This window comes from Coptis chinensis, chromosome 3 (assembly GCF_015680905.1).
Source record: "Coptis chinensis isolate HL-2020 chromosome 3, ASM1568090v1, whole genome shotgun sequence".
Classification (NCBI taxonomy): domain Eukaryota; kingdom Viridiplantae; phylum Streptophyta; class Magnoliopsida; order Ranunculales; family Ranunculaceae; genus Coptis; species Coptis chinensis.
The window spans coordinates 28,478,208-28,491,462 of record NC_141458.1 but is presented as its reverse complement, the minus strand read 5'-3'; the positions used below and the strand labels follow the sequence as shown (position 1 = coordinate 28,491,462).

Genomic DNA, 13,255 nt, shown 5'->3' with positions numbered 1-13,255 from the left:
CGTCCTAGCTAATCGAACGATCACAAACACTTAATACATTGGACACGCGCCAACAAAAAGAATATTGGTAGCAAGAAAAGACAATTAAAAAATAAATCTTAAGTTAGAAATTAGACATGCCCTTCTACTGTTAGAACCCACCCACCCACCCCAAAAAAAAACAAAAAAAAAAAAAAAAAAATAAAATAAAATAAATCTCCATTACGGTTGGAGAAGACGAACTCAAGGTTTAGGGCTTAATTATCAATGAGTGATGTGGGCCATTGGATGTGAGTAATTAGATATTGGCACGTGTCATGTACATTCTCTAGTTTAAATTGGGTATTACAAAACCAATATATCATTTTGGTAATTTTTCAACGAAAAGGGTATTCAAGACATTTCAACTGCCTTGACTACAAGATAACGGTCAAAATACGTTGACTGAGTGAGTTTGCAGTTAAAGAAAACCCAAAAATTAATAATTGTAGAAAGAAAATTTTGATTCATCAAGTTGAACAAACTTGAAGACTGCAATGTGATAATTGTTCCAGATGTGCTACCATTTCCCCCAAAATCATCCCCGTGTTATTTAAAATAATTAATACTTGCACACAACAATTAGTTGATAATTTATTTCTTTTTCTCCTAATCCTCACAGCCAGAAACTTGACTCCTCAATAGCAGCTGAGACGGAAAAAGTGGTGGTACAAGAATTATTGTGTTTTGATTCTTGGAGACATGTTATAATGATAGTCTGTGCACCACTCACTACACAGACAAGCACTCTGAAGGTCATGGGACGTGTTCGAGCATGGGCATTGCTATTGATTGTAATTTTTTGTACTCTCTCAGATCTTTTGTGCTTAGGTGCTTTGGACACAGAAATTAGGAAAGAGTGCATTTGATTTCTTTTGTTCCATTTATCCAAGAGATTTAACAATTTGAATTATCGAGTTTATGAGAAACATCAAACTGATAATAATGACCATTTCAGTTTTAAGTTTAGCAGTTGGGCTTTCGTCGAAGTTGGGCCCACCCAATAACTGGTATAACTGTCAACAAGAAACGATAATAACTGTATTAACAGAAGTACATGGAGTCTCACTTGTTATCTTCACTTCCACTAAACCAAACCAGAATTTCTTTGACTCGTTTTACAGACTCGTTCAAATGCCAACTCATCTCTTGTTACTTCCCGAGTCAAAAACGATTCAACATAAACTCATTCTTGCAAAAACCGAGTCATTGGCATTTGCACAAAAAGAAAGGAAAGAGATGTTTTAGCAGAAACAGTGCTCAGATCGGGTGAGGTTCTTTTTTGTATTTTGTTTGATGAAATGCTTCAACCGTTTTAGTAAAGAGAGTGTAACTGTGTAAGTTGAATGAATATGATGGAAATGATTTAGGTGCATTTGAGTGTCTGGTGAGTAGGGGTGCACTAGATATTTATATGAGATACACAATGCGAGTGCGAAAAGACTAGGATTCACGTCTCGCCTGCTTGTTTCTTTACCATTGTTTAATTTGAAGAGTGTGGTGACAGGCTATTTACCTGTACTGATTAACCTAACCTTGAGAAATATTAATTTTTACTTTGGTGCTATGGAATTTTCAGGTGGTTAAGATATTTTATTTTTTCAAGGAGATCTTTGACATTTGGGATTATTGCCTTGTACTTGTTTGGTCCCAAACTTACTGGAGAGGCCTATGGTGATCCATATCTGTCATTTGGATTTCCTTGTGAAGATGTTTCACATTACTATACCTCTGCTGATCATATGGAAGGTGAAGATTTAAAGAAAGAGTTGAACTCGATCATCTCTCCTCACCACTCGTTATCTTACAAACAGGTGTGGGAGGCAATAAAGGTTCTTGATGCAGCCGATGATGATAATCCAGAAGCATCATCTGACGTGTATGTATTCTAAGATCTTACACTTTTTTGGTTCTATCACATAATCAGTCACATCAGTCACACTTGTAGTAAAATGCTTCTCCATACAATGGTTTGGAAGTCATAACATGTAAAACTAATACTAAAGTGAACAATTTGTCAGGTCAAATGTTTGGTTGATTACTTGCACTGCTTCATTTGCCCTGGATTTACTACTGTTCTAAAAGATATAAGTACTTGGACCTAGCGGTTGACAAACTTGCTTCACACCCTTGGTTTATTAGAGCAGTTTCCTCTTGTGCAGGGTAGAAATCTATTCCCTAAGAATTGTGTCAAAGATGTCGGCTGGAAAACCGGAAGGATGGAATAGTAAGTTTTGATCTTGGGGTACTATAGTGTTCCCTGTCTCCTTGAGACACTTTTGTGTGTACATGAGGTAGTCCACAGGGATTTGACATATTAGTTTGTATACCATTAGTTGATTTTTGCAGTTTGAAGATCCATCTCTCTCCTTTGGCTACTCTGTTTACAATTGCCTGACAAAATTCCAATTTTAAGACGAGAAAATCAATGAATATACAAGTTTGAGTAGGCTTTTGGTAGAGTATCGACTAACAAGATCAGGCCATTCTCTTCTTGTTTGGTTAATGGTGTATATGACTTTATTAGGCTCCAACATATTTGATGGTATACCTACTAATTGAGTGACAGTTTGTTGGAACTAAAATAAAAATTATTCACTTGCTAGTGTTCTTACTACTCAAATCTCTTCCGAAACACTGAAATTACGCTCAAATTTCTTCACTGTTGCACCGAGGTTTTGATCGTTGGATTTCTTTGACAGTTGTGGGAACACCCCGCCAAAGACGGACAAAGCTCATGAATCACCTTGGTTTTAATTCCATTATGCAACCTAGATTTTCAGGGATACAAGCTAATGCCATATCTCAAACTTTGGCAGGCAAAAAACCTTAGTTCAAGGCCTCCAACTCTTTCCTTTGTGCCTCCTGTTCTTTCTTTTGTCTTCTCTGAGTCTGAGAATAGTTTGGTTCCTGAATTTTGTAAGCTCCAATTTTGTTGTTCAGGAAGCATGTGTAAGCATTTTTATGTTCTCCTCAGGGGAACATTTATGGCCTCGGTCTTATGGGCTAACTAAGGGTCCTTCCTTGACTGATCTGCACAATATACGCCCAGCTGATGTGAATGGTAAGATGCTTTTTATTTTATTTATACTTTATTATATTTCATTTTTTTAGCATATATAAAAGAGGGAATTTAGCTTGACCGCTATTTGGTATTTTAAAGTGGTAATTGTTGTAGTAAATTCATCGAGGGGAAATAAATACTACGGAGAATGTCTTGCTAACTCAAACGACTGCATGAAGCCTGCAAACAAAGAAGCAGCATATGACACAGAAACGAACAAGATGAGATGGGCACCACCTTCGCAGGTTAGTTTTATACTAAAACACATCTCACACAGTTTAAATGTTTTTCCCAGTATCATTATTGGTCAACATGTGTCCTCATTATCATCAACTATGACTTACTAAAATTATGTCTGGGAGAAGTGCCTTGCTGCTAATCATGGTTTCGAGTCGTAGCACAAGCTGAATTGAGCAATACCTTTAAGAGTAAATAATAGTGTCATCTTCTACCATTTTTGTATGTTTAATTGGTTAGCATTTCTAAACATGCAAATCATAAGTGTTGCACGCAAAATGAGTCCAAAATTTTGTGCACGTACAGATGATATGTTGATATTTTTTTTCAAATTGCTTTTGTCTTGTGCAATCCATTCTTACAAGCGCTTTTATTTCTTCTGTACTTGGAATGAATTCCACCATATACCTTAAGAAGTATAGAATTATGTGACATTACAGGTTAGGGGGGACATAGCAAGGGCATTAATGTACATGGCCGTATGTTATGGGTTTGATCAATCAGATGGAAGCCCAAATCTTCACCTTTCTGATTCACCAAGCATGGGTGCGTTGCAGTACATTTTATTATAATGAGTACGAAAACTTCTTATCTAGATTATATATGTTTCGACCCCCACCTACGTGGTAAACGTCCATTAGTAGGGGTCTCTACTTTATTCATTTAATCGACAAGGCTAAAGCCCAATTTGCAATACCATGGATCGATGTACAGGCCCATTAATTCATGTGTCTAAGGCTGAACCTTAGCTACATGGCTTGCCACTAATGTACAGTGATTTATGTCCAGATTCATTTCTTATCAAAGAGATAATTATCAGTTGAGAGTTATATTCTATCACAATTACTCAAGCAACAAGATTACTTGAGCTACAAGGACTCTCTACTCCTATATAAATACCACATTATTTTTCATAAGGAACTACGTGGAAACTTGATCCCTAGATAATAGATCTTGGAGTGCGTGGCGACCATTATTTGGTTCGGTTCATCTCCCCAACATTAAATTCCTCGTTTCTTAGTGTGTTCTTTACCATTGCTCGTTGTGTTGAAGCGGTTTTCTTCAAAACATAATTGGGCGCCGTCTGTGGGGAACTTAGAATTCATTATCACGTGAAACAATCAAGATGGTAAGTACAAGAAGCAGACCAAATAGTCGAGATATTCCTCCTACTAATAGGACTCGCAACCCTCGAAATTCAAATTGGCCAATGCAAGAACCGTTGAACAATCAAGTTGCTCCTAGTGGTAGGATCAATTCTCAACATCCAACTGTAGCAGCGCAACCGCCACCGCCTCCGCCACCTCCACCGCAAAAGGTAGTACAAGTGCCGCCACCACCCCTAACGCCTTTTGCAACAAGAAAAAACCGACAAGTCGCCATCCTTCCATTGCGCCCGTCCGTCCATGTCAATCCTTTAGTTGACATGGATATGGACGCGGACATTACTCTCACACCAACTAACGGAAAAGGTGATAGTAACGTACCAATTCACCCTAATACAAATTGAGCGTGAGTTACGGCCGAATCAAAAATTTAAATAGGAACTTGAGAAGGAAGCCGGCAAAGAGGCAAAGCGCGGGCGACGATCTTTGCAAATTCAACAACATCAAGGCGACCACGAAGGGGCCAGCGGAGCCATTCCAGTGTATGGGACCGTCTTGAAGATCCACTTCATCGCCTCCGAGAACGTGTTATTTCTCAAACACAATCAACCGATTACGCGCTCTAAGAGTAATGACCCTATTACTCGTACTTATGGGAGAATCGGATTGGCGGGGATAACTACTACTCTAGACATGCCCGATCTCAAAGGGAAGATTTACCTCCGAGAAGCAATTTCGGGGAAGACCAGTCATCCGAGATATGTCCGACATGATCGGAAGGCGGGCATCCCGAACAAGAGCAACAAAACATGGAGAAGTGGTATAATTATTCCGATCACCCGACCAGGGTGACTACCGCCCTAGACGGTCGGTTCTGGGATAGACAAAGACAATCACCGGTCGGATGATCGTCGCGTCATCAGCTAAAGATCTCTAACTCCAATAAGAGATAATTGAAGGTATCCTTCTCCACATAGGCACGACCGGGAGCGTCCAGTTGTTCGAGCCAATACTTTAACTCTAACAGAACAACAGCTGAAAGAGTTGATTGCAAAGGAACTTAACGATAGAGAGTCAAGGGATATAAGAATGAAAAACTTGACAGTCAATGATGGAGTACTTGATAAGTTTTCGATCGACATTCAAGAAGCTTACCACCATCTCGACTTCAAACAACCCGATTTTGAACTTTATGATGAGTCGGAAAGAGATCCTGGCTTGCATGTTCTATCGTTCAAAAATAAGTTGGTGTTATGGGGTGGAGATAACCCGCTCAAATGTAAGCTATTTCCATCAACTCTAAAGGGAGAAGCATTACGCTGGTTTAGTGAGTTGCCTTCAAGATCAATTCACCAATTCAATGAACTAGAAAATCAGTTTGTTAATCGTTTCCGCCACAATTGCAAGACGCCAAAGAATGTCGACTCACTTTTGAACATCAAGCAACAACGTGACGAAAAGTTACGTACTTTTGTTACTAGGTTCAAAGGCAAAGAAGCAGATGTTCCGAAGTTTCGATGGGATGCTTCTTTTCGCTTTAAATAAGCATTATATTATGAAAGAGACGTAAGTTCGAACTTCATTGTAAAGGGATCTTTACCACTCTCTAATTAAAGATGTCCCTAAAACTCTTCGACGACGATTTGTATGTTAGGGCTGAACAACACATCCGTATCGAGGAGAACCTATCGGCGAAAGCAACAAGAGACAGAGATATTCGGAGTAAAGATTTTTCTGACAGCAAGAATTCTAAGCCGAAACAAGGACAGTCAGATCAATAGCATAACGATGGAAAGAATGACAATCAGAAGCAAGTTAGTTTCAATCGTGATGGAAAGACTTTACCTGAGCTAAAACTGACCCCGCTCAATGCGAAGTACTTTGTTATATATGAAAAGTTGAAAAGTGGGAATTTTCTTTCCCCGCCTTATCCACTTTCAGAAGATACCAAAGGGACAAGGGACAAAGCCTTGTGGTGTAAATTCCATAATGACTATGGCCATGAGACAGAACTTTGTCGCTCTCTCCGGGGTCGGATTCAGAAATTAGTGGAGAAAGGACTTTTAAACGAATATCTTACTAAAAGCTCTCAACAGGCAGTTGCTGCAACTTATGAGCATGTCATTAATGTTTCCCATTCTCATGTTGAGTCTCTTTCCAAAAGTCAGAGTAAGAATCAAAAGCGGTTGAAAGTTAGTTATGTTGGTGAGTTTAACCGTATCAACAAAGTCAATTTTGTCAAAGGAATCCAGACCGAAACTTTTGAAGAAGAGCCCCTCCGATTCACTGATGATGATCTCCTTGGTGTATATCACCCTCATTATGACGCAGTTATAATTTACGTGTCTATAGGTGCTTCGTGTTCAATCCGTAATGATCGACCACGGGGCCACCTCCGGCCATTTTCGGTGGATGTTATTCTCGGATGCAACTTCGCGAGGTATGATCATCATCCAAGACAATCCTATCATCGGTTTTGATGGACAACATCTTCGCCGGTTGGAAGAATTACCTTACCAATCAAATTAATGAACAAAGAAGTTGAGCTCGATTTCTTTTTGATGGATCATCGATCCCACTATAACGCATTTTGGGCGAGATTGGATACATTCCATGGGGGTCGTAGTCTCCACATTTCATCGATGTGTCAAGTTCCCTTCTCGGAATATTTGCAAGGTTCAGTAGTGACCAAGTATCCGCCCATGCCCGTCATGACAAAGCAATGGATGACTATAAAAATCTGAAGTTCGAGGTAATACGATCCTTGCAAGTGCCCCCACCCAAGTTACGGTTGCCAAGCGTGCTCTCCATCGATAATATTGAGGCTCATGTGCAGGTCGCTTCTGATGGATCGACTTTTGGAAGTGCAAGTAGAAGATTCAGAAGAAACCACTTTTATTTCTGGCGAACTTTCGGCGATAGAACAAAAAGAGTTGGTTTCCTTTACAAATGAAATAAAGCGATCTTCACTTGGAAAATTGAGGAAATGCCGGAATAGATCCTTCCGTTGCTGTCATAAACTTGACATTGATCCAAGTTTCGTGCGGTTCGCCGAAAACCAAGAAGAATGACACCGATCGGAAGTTCAAAGTTAAAGAGGAGATTGATAAGCTACTTGCGGTTAACTTTATCCGACGAAGTTACTTACCCAAAATGGCTTGCTAATGTCGTTCTGCGTTGCCAAAAAAGAACGGACAAATCAGAATTTGTATTGACTTTACAAACCTTAACGAAGCTTGTCCGATTCATCCGTATCCATTGCCCGCGAATTTCCGAACTAGTGGATGCCACTTCGATTCCAACACCTATCTTTCATGGATGCTTCTTCGTGGTACTACCGGATCTCTTTGAATGTGGATGACCAAGAGTTCACCGCTTCATTACCGACCAAGGCATTTTCGCTACTAATCGTTATGCCTTTTGGTCCGAAAAATGCCGGTCTACCAAAAGCTTATCAATACAATTTTTTCCGATCTGCTGGGGATAATAATGGAGGCTTATATCGATGATATAGTCGTTAAATCGAAGCTTGTCAATACAATTATTATCGATGATAATAATAAGGTGATCATCTTTCCGATCTTCAACTTGTTTTTGATAGGCTTAACAAGTATAACATGAGACTCAATCCCGCCAAATGTTCTTTTGGCCTCTCTTCCGAAAATTTCGGGATACCTCATGACTCGTAGAGGTATTGAGGCTAATCCCGATCGATATCGTCGTTATTGATATGTCATCACCAAAAATAAGAAGGAAATTTAAACTTCTTGGTTGGTTTGCGCGCTCTTCATAGATTTATTTCTAAATATTCCGATCGTTGTCATCCCTTCTTCCGGACTTTAAAGGGGACAAAGAACTTGGAACGTTGATTGTGAGATGGCATTGTAACAACCGAAGAAATACTTGGTCGGAAATCCTCCTATATTGACAAGTCCTTCAACGGGTCAACCTATTGGCATATACCTAGCGCCTACAACTCAAGCCGCATTCGCTTTATTCTTTTCGTCGATGATGGTAGACCCGCCTTTTTATCGGAAGACGCGTTAACCGAGCCGAAGTCTCGTTATTTAAATATGGAAAAATTGCACTTGCATTGGTTCATGCCGCTTTCGTCGGTTAAAACCATACTTCCGGGGAGTTGGTCGAGTTTATAATCGAGTATCCCTACGCGCAAGGTCTTCGTAATGCACAAGAATCAAGCGATTAGCCGAATGGGAAAGTTATCTTAGTGCATATAGCATTATCTTTAAAAGTCGATCACTGAAAAAGGACATGCTCTAGCTTCTTTGATAGCTGATTTTCCTATCGATCATTCTCCTATTGATGATTTTTGCCAAAAGAATCTATGGAAGACATTCCGCCACCAATCAATCGGGGCTTACGAAAACCAACTTGCAAACGCAATTCCTAATCCCATTGACCTATGGATTGTTTACTCGGATGGCTCCCATAATAAATCTGGTCCGAATTGGATGCGTTTTTGTTAAACCCGCGGAGAGAAGATTGAGAAATCAGGCGACTTGGCTTCGCCGCTTCAAATAACGGCCGAAAAGTGAGGTCAATGCGTTTGTGCCTTGAGAACAACTTTGAAACTGGTGGCGCGAAAGCTCCAGTTATACACGGACTCTCGCCTTGTGGCCAATCAATTTGGCGGGTCTTTTGAAGCAAGAGATGACCGTATGGAGGCTTATCTTGGTTTGATACATAGCCTTGCTCGACAATTTGATAGCATCTCTATCACTCAAAGACCCCGAAATGACATACGTCATGCTGATTCATTGGCTTATCTCTCCGCCGCCGTTAGAAGCGAAGAGTCAAGACACATCACTGTGGAGTTCCAGAAAGAGCCAAGCATTGACTTTACCGAAAAAGAATTGCATGACTTGTATGTACATGAAAGCAATTACTTGTTTTGCTTGTACGCAACAGCGAAATACGACCCACGTATAATCGCACCAATCATGACTCGGAAGCGAAAAGGGAGATGGAAAATTCACAACATGACCATACTTTGGATCTTCCATTAGAATCTATAGATCCATTTGTTCCTCCCGAATTCGCCCCCAAACAGATAATGAGTTGGTACATGAAGCGGATGATAGTCCCGGTTCCCGATATGATACTATCGAGAGCCAAAGATGATGATCTCCGACGCGCAAGATTGGCGTCTTCCTTATATCCAATACTTGCAAGTTTCTTCACTTCCGCCAGAACCAAAACTCGCTGAAAGAATCAAACGCGATGCATGGAAGTTTTTGGTGATATCTGTTACTGACGGAAGTTTGCACTTATATCGCAAAGGCTCGGACTTAAACCCTATGTTGCGATGCCTATCAAAACAGGAAGGACTTCAAGTTTTGGAAGATATTCACTCCGGCTTATGAGGAAGCCACTCCAAGGGGAGAAGTTTAGCTCATAAGGCTATGACACAGGGCTATTGGTGGCCAGAGATGCAAAAGGATGCAAAACACTTATCTGAGAGGTGTGAGCCATGCCAAAAGCACGATAATATGAGTAAACTACCTGTTATTGAGTTGCACCCCATGCTTAGCCCATGGCCATTTGCCAAATGGGGCTTAGACATTATTGGCCCTTTACCTAAAGCTCCAGGTAGTATACGATTCATTCTTGTGGCAACCGACATTTTACCAAATGGGTAGAAGCAAAGCCTTTGGTCCAAATCCATGCTTCCAACGCCAAAATGTTTTATGGAGAAATATTGTTTGTCGTTTTGGCATCCCTCGCGCACTTGTATCGATAATGGTAAACAATTTGATGTTTGAAGAAATTCGTCCATAGTTAACGATAGGCGGCCGAAGCCACCAATAAGGTGATTTTGGCTAACCTAAAGAGGCGTTTTGACCGGCGCAAAGGAAATTGGGTCAAGGAGTTACCGGTTGTCTTGTGGGCTTATAGATAACGCCAAATTATTCAACTGCATTATCACCTTTTAACCTTGCATATGGTGCTGAAGCAGTCTTACCTACAGAACCCCCACCTACGTGGGCAAACGTCCATTAGTAGGGGTCTCTACTTTATTCATTTAATCGACAGGGCTAAAGCCCAATTTGCAATACCATGGATTGATGTACAGGCCCATTAATTCATGTGTCTAAGGCTGAACCTTAACTACATGGCTTGCCACTAATGTATAGTGATTTATGTCCAGATTCATTTCTTATCAAAGAGATAATTATCAGTTGAGAGTTATATTCTATCACAATTACTCAAGCAACAAGATTACTTGAGCTACAAGGACTCTCTACTCTACCTATATAAATACCACATTATTTTTCATAAGGAACTACGTGGAAACTTGATCCCTAGATAATAGATCTTGGGTACGTAGGCAGCCATTATTTGGTTCAGTTTCATCTCCCCCAACATCAAATTCCTCTGTTTCTTAGTGTGTTCTTTACCATTGCTCTCGTTGTGTTGAAGCAGTTTACTGCCGAAACAATATATTTGGATACTAAAAGGTAAAAACAGTGAAACAAGGTAGGCGTTTTAGCGTTTAGGGGTCCACTATGACATGTATCTTTGTTTAAGGATTTCCATTTGGTTTGTTAAAATTATTCGTGTATTTTAGTATCTTTTAACTGAGAAAATCAACAAGGTACTGTACTCCATGAAATTGGCTAAGTGTAAGTTCTGAGTCATTTCTGAACTTCCCTTGATTCTGTTATATTTGAACTTTTGAAGCTTCAAATTGTACTGATGGCGAAATGAAATGATCCCTCTGGTATCAGTTTAGCTTGTCCTAAAAAACATTTACTTTTGGTAGTTGTATATGTTAAATGTTGATATCCCTATAACTTCTTCAGACTTTTTAAAAGTTGATTTCTTTCCTACAGAAAATAGGGAAATGGGGCTACTATCAACACTGTTGGAATGGAATGAACTTGATCCGCCATCAAGAACAGAGCAGTTGAGAAACAACAGGGTGTGCCAGCTTTACCAACACAATAGAAATCCATTTGTTGACCACCCAGAATACGCAAACCTCTTATGGAAGCAAGATATTGCATTTAGTCAAACAATGGATAGTCCCCTGATGGCATGGATAAATGAGCTGCACTACAACAATAGAGGGAAAGACAAGAACGAGGTTTGTGCAAAACTCGAAAAGCTATCTTGTTTCAACAATATTGTTTTGGTATATAAAAAGCATTCTCAAAAATTTTGTGAATCATGTCCACTCATTATACAGGCGTATTTTATGAACACTAAAATCCTGAATGAGTTTGACTCATTAGTATTAGCAAAATGACTGAACTAAAACGGCACGATTTTTTATTGGTAAAAAATCTTCCCACCTATTTTGGATTTTCTTAAAAATATATTGAAATTTCTTAAAAATAGTGATGAATATGATATTATTGTCTCTTTTTTTTATCAGAGATCTCCTAGGTTGAATTGTGGAATAATGGCGGGTAAGTCTTGTAGGTTTGGCGATACGTATGGCATTTGTAGAGAACTCTTCTCCGCATTCTCCGATTAAGTTAAACTAATCTGAGAAATTAAACGAGTCTGTTAAGAAATTCCATTTTCATGCAGTTTGTTGAAATAGTAGTGGAATCATCGGCAGATGCAACTAGACTCAAGCTTGCATTATATAATGGTACCACCGGGAAAGTTTACAGGACCTTGTCACTAGCAGACAAGAGTGTTTTCCATGTAACACATGTTGGCTCTAGTTTCTTAATTTATACAGCGTTTGTTCAACTTCAGAATGGACCTAGCAATGGTGTTGCTCTGGTTTCGGACAAAGATGATGGTCATGTTCAAGTCATTCAGTTCATTTCTTATCAAGGTGTTGTGAAAGTAATCAGTGAACCAGCCACAGAAACAAAGTCTGGATATTGGTATTCAGGAAACGGAAGAATCATCTGAAACTGGCTCTCTGGGGTTGACAGGAGGCCGATTCGGAAAGTTTATATGGAGGAAATTCAGGAATGAGGCATCCCCATGAAAACCAAACATGGGACAGATATTCTAAATTCTAATATATTTAGTTTTGTTAATAAACGTAGTTAATGAAAAATAGTACAAGAATCTTGAAGAAAATTCCACCATGTTCATATAACTTTATCTACTGTGCATTGTTTTCAGATTTATCCAGGCATTGTTCAAAGTGTATATGAAAAGCTTTCTCTTTAGCATCGTATGTGTGTAGTGCTGTTCCTTGCACGTACCAAAAGTAGATATGTAGGCAAATGCCTCCAGACTTCACAGCAAGAAGCTTCAGCCTGCTCTCGTGTTTTTTACAATAGCATATGGTAGACTTTCAAGAAAAGAAAATTCACAAAGGATAAGTTAAGAACATGAGACCGGGTAGGGACAACAAGGAGGATACTGGTGCAGTGGTGCTGGATAAGTATGTTCTGCTTGATAGAGCAATTTTGAGAAGCTCGGATATGGTTCAAACTTCAAATGCAGTCCAGCCGTTTGAAGGGCCTACAATTAAAGATGCTCGTTCACATATGGCAGTTTAAATCATAGTACAAAATATCGGAATATGGGTATTTATTGATACTTATGTATTCTGGATATATTTTTCTCTTTCGGCAGTTTAAGAATATTTTATATTGTTTCGTATGCAAATATCATAGATATATCTAAAATATCGATAAATATCATAAATACTTTTTGATATATTACGATATATTATTTATATTTATTTAAAATATAATAGTAAATATTAAATAAAATTGTTACCTAAACAAAATATTACCAAATATCTTTAAATATCGATAATACTGTATATATTGCCGACATTTACAGTCATATATATCTTTATATATCACAATATTTTGTGATATATCGCAAT

At 39.1% G+C, this 13,255-nt stretch overlaps 1 protein-coding gene across 11 annotated transcripts; it reads left to right on the top strand.

Annotated features, from left to right (window-relative positions):
* The first annotated feature begins 475 nt into the window (after window positions 1–475).
* Window positions 476–13,013, top strand: LOC147509003 (uncharacterized). Of its 11 annotated transcripts, none has more exons than XR_015218312.1 (9): window positions 882–1,287; window positions 1,598–1,897; window positions 2,181–2,245; window positions 2,996–3,082; window positions 3,182–3,327; window positions 3,760–3,865; window positions 11,280–11,724; window positions 11,825–11,858; window positions 11,983–12,076. XR_015218312.1 is itself a non-coding variant. In XM_086601325.1 (9 exons), the coding sequence occupies exons 1-8, from the start codon at window positions 1,076–1,078 to the stop codon at window positions 11,693–11,695; spliced, it is 1,230 nt and encodes a 409-aa protein (XP_086457451.1). In that variant the 5' UTR covers window positions 882–1,075; the 3' UTR covers window positions 11,696–11,724; window positions 11,825–11,868. The 11 variants fall into 11 exon arrangements, 9 of the variants coding, with proteins under 9 accessions (XP_086457455.1, XP_086457451.1, XP_086457452.1 ...); XM_086601325.1 differs by lacking the exon at window positions 11,983–12,076 and having other exon boundaries at window positions 11,280–11,533; window positions 11,636–11,724; window positions 11,825–11,868; XM_086601327.1 differs by having other exon boundaries at window positions 884–1,287; window positions 11,280–11,533; window positions 11,983–12,121.
* Window positions 13,014–13,255: the final 242 nt, after the last annotated feature.

Coding starts and splice junctions, on each gene's coding strand:
- LOC147509003 (XM_086601321.1), top strand. CDS start 1,076: ATGGAGTCTCACTTGTTATCTTCACTTCCACTAAACCAAACCAGAATT. Junction 3,083..3,181: donor ACGCCCAGCTGATGTGAATG/GTAAGATGCTTT, acceptor GGTATTTTAAAG/TGGTAATTGTTGTAGTAAAT. Junction 11,534..11,982: donor GAGGGAAAGACAAGAACGAG/GTTTGTGCAAAA, acceptor ATTTTCATGCAG/TTTGTTGAAATAGTAGTGGA.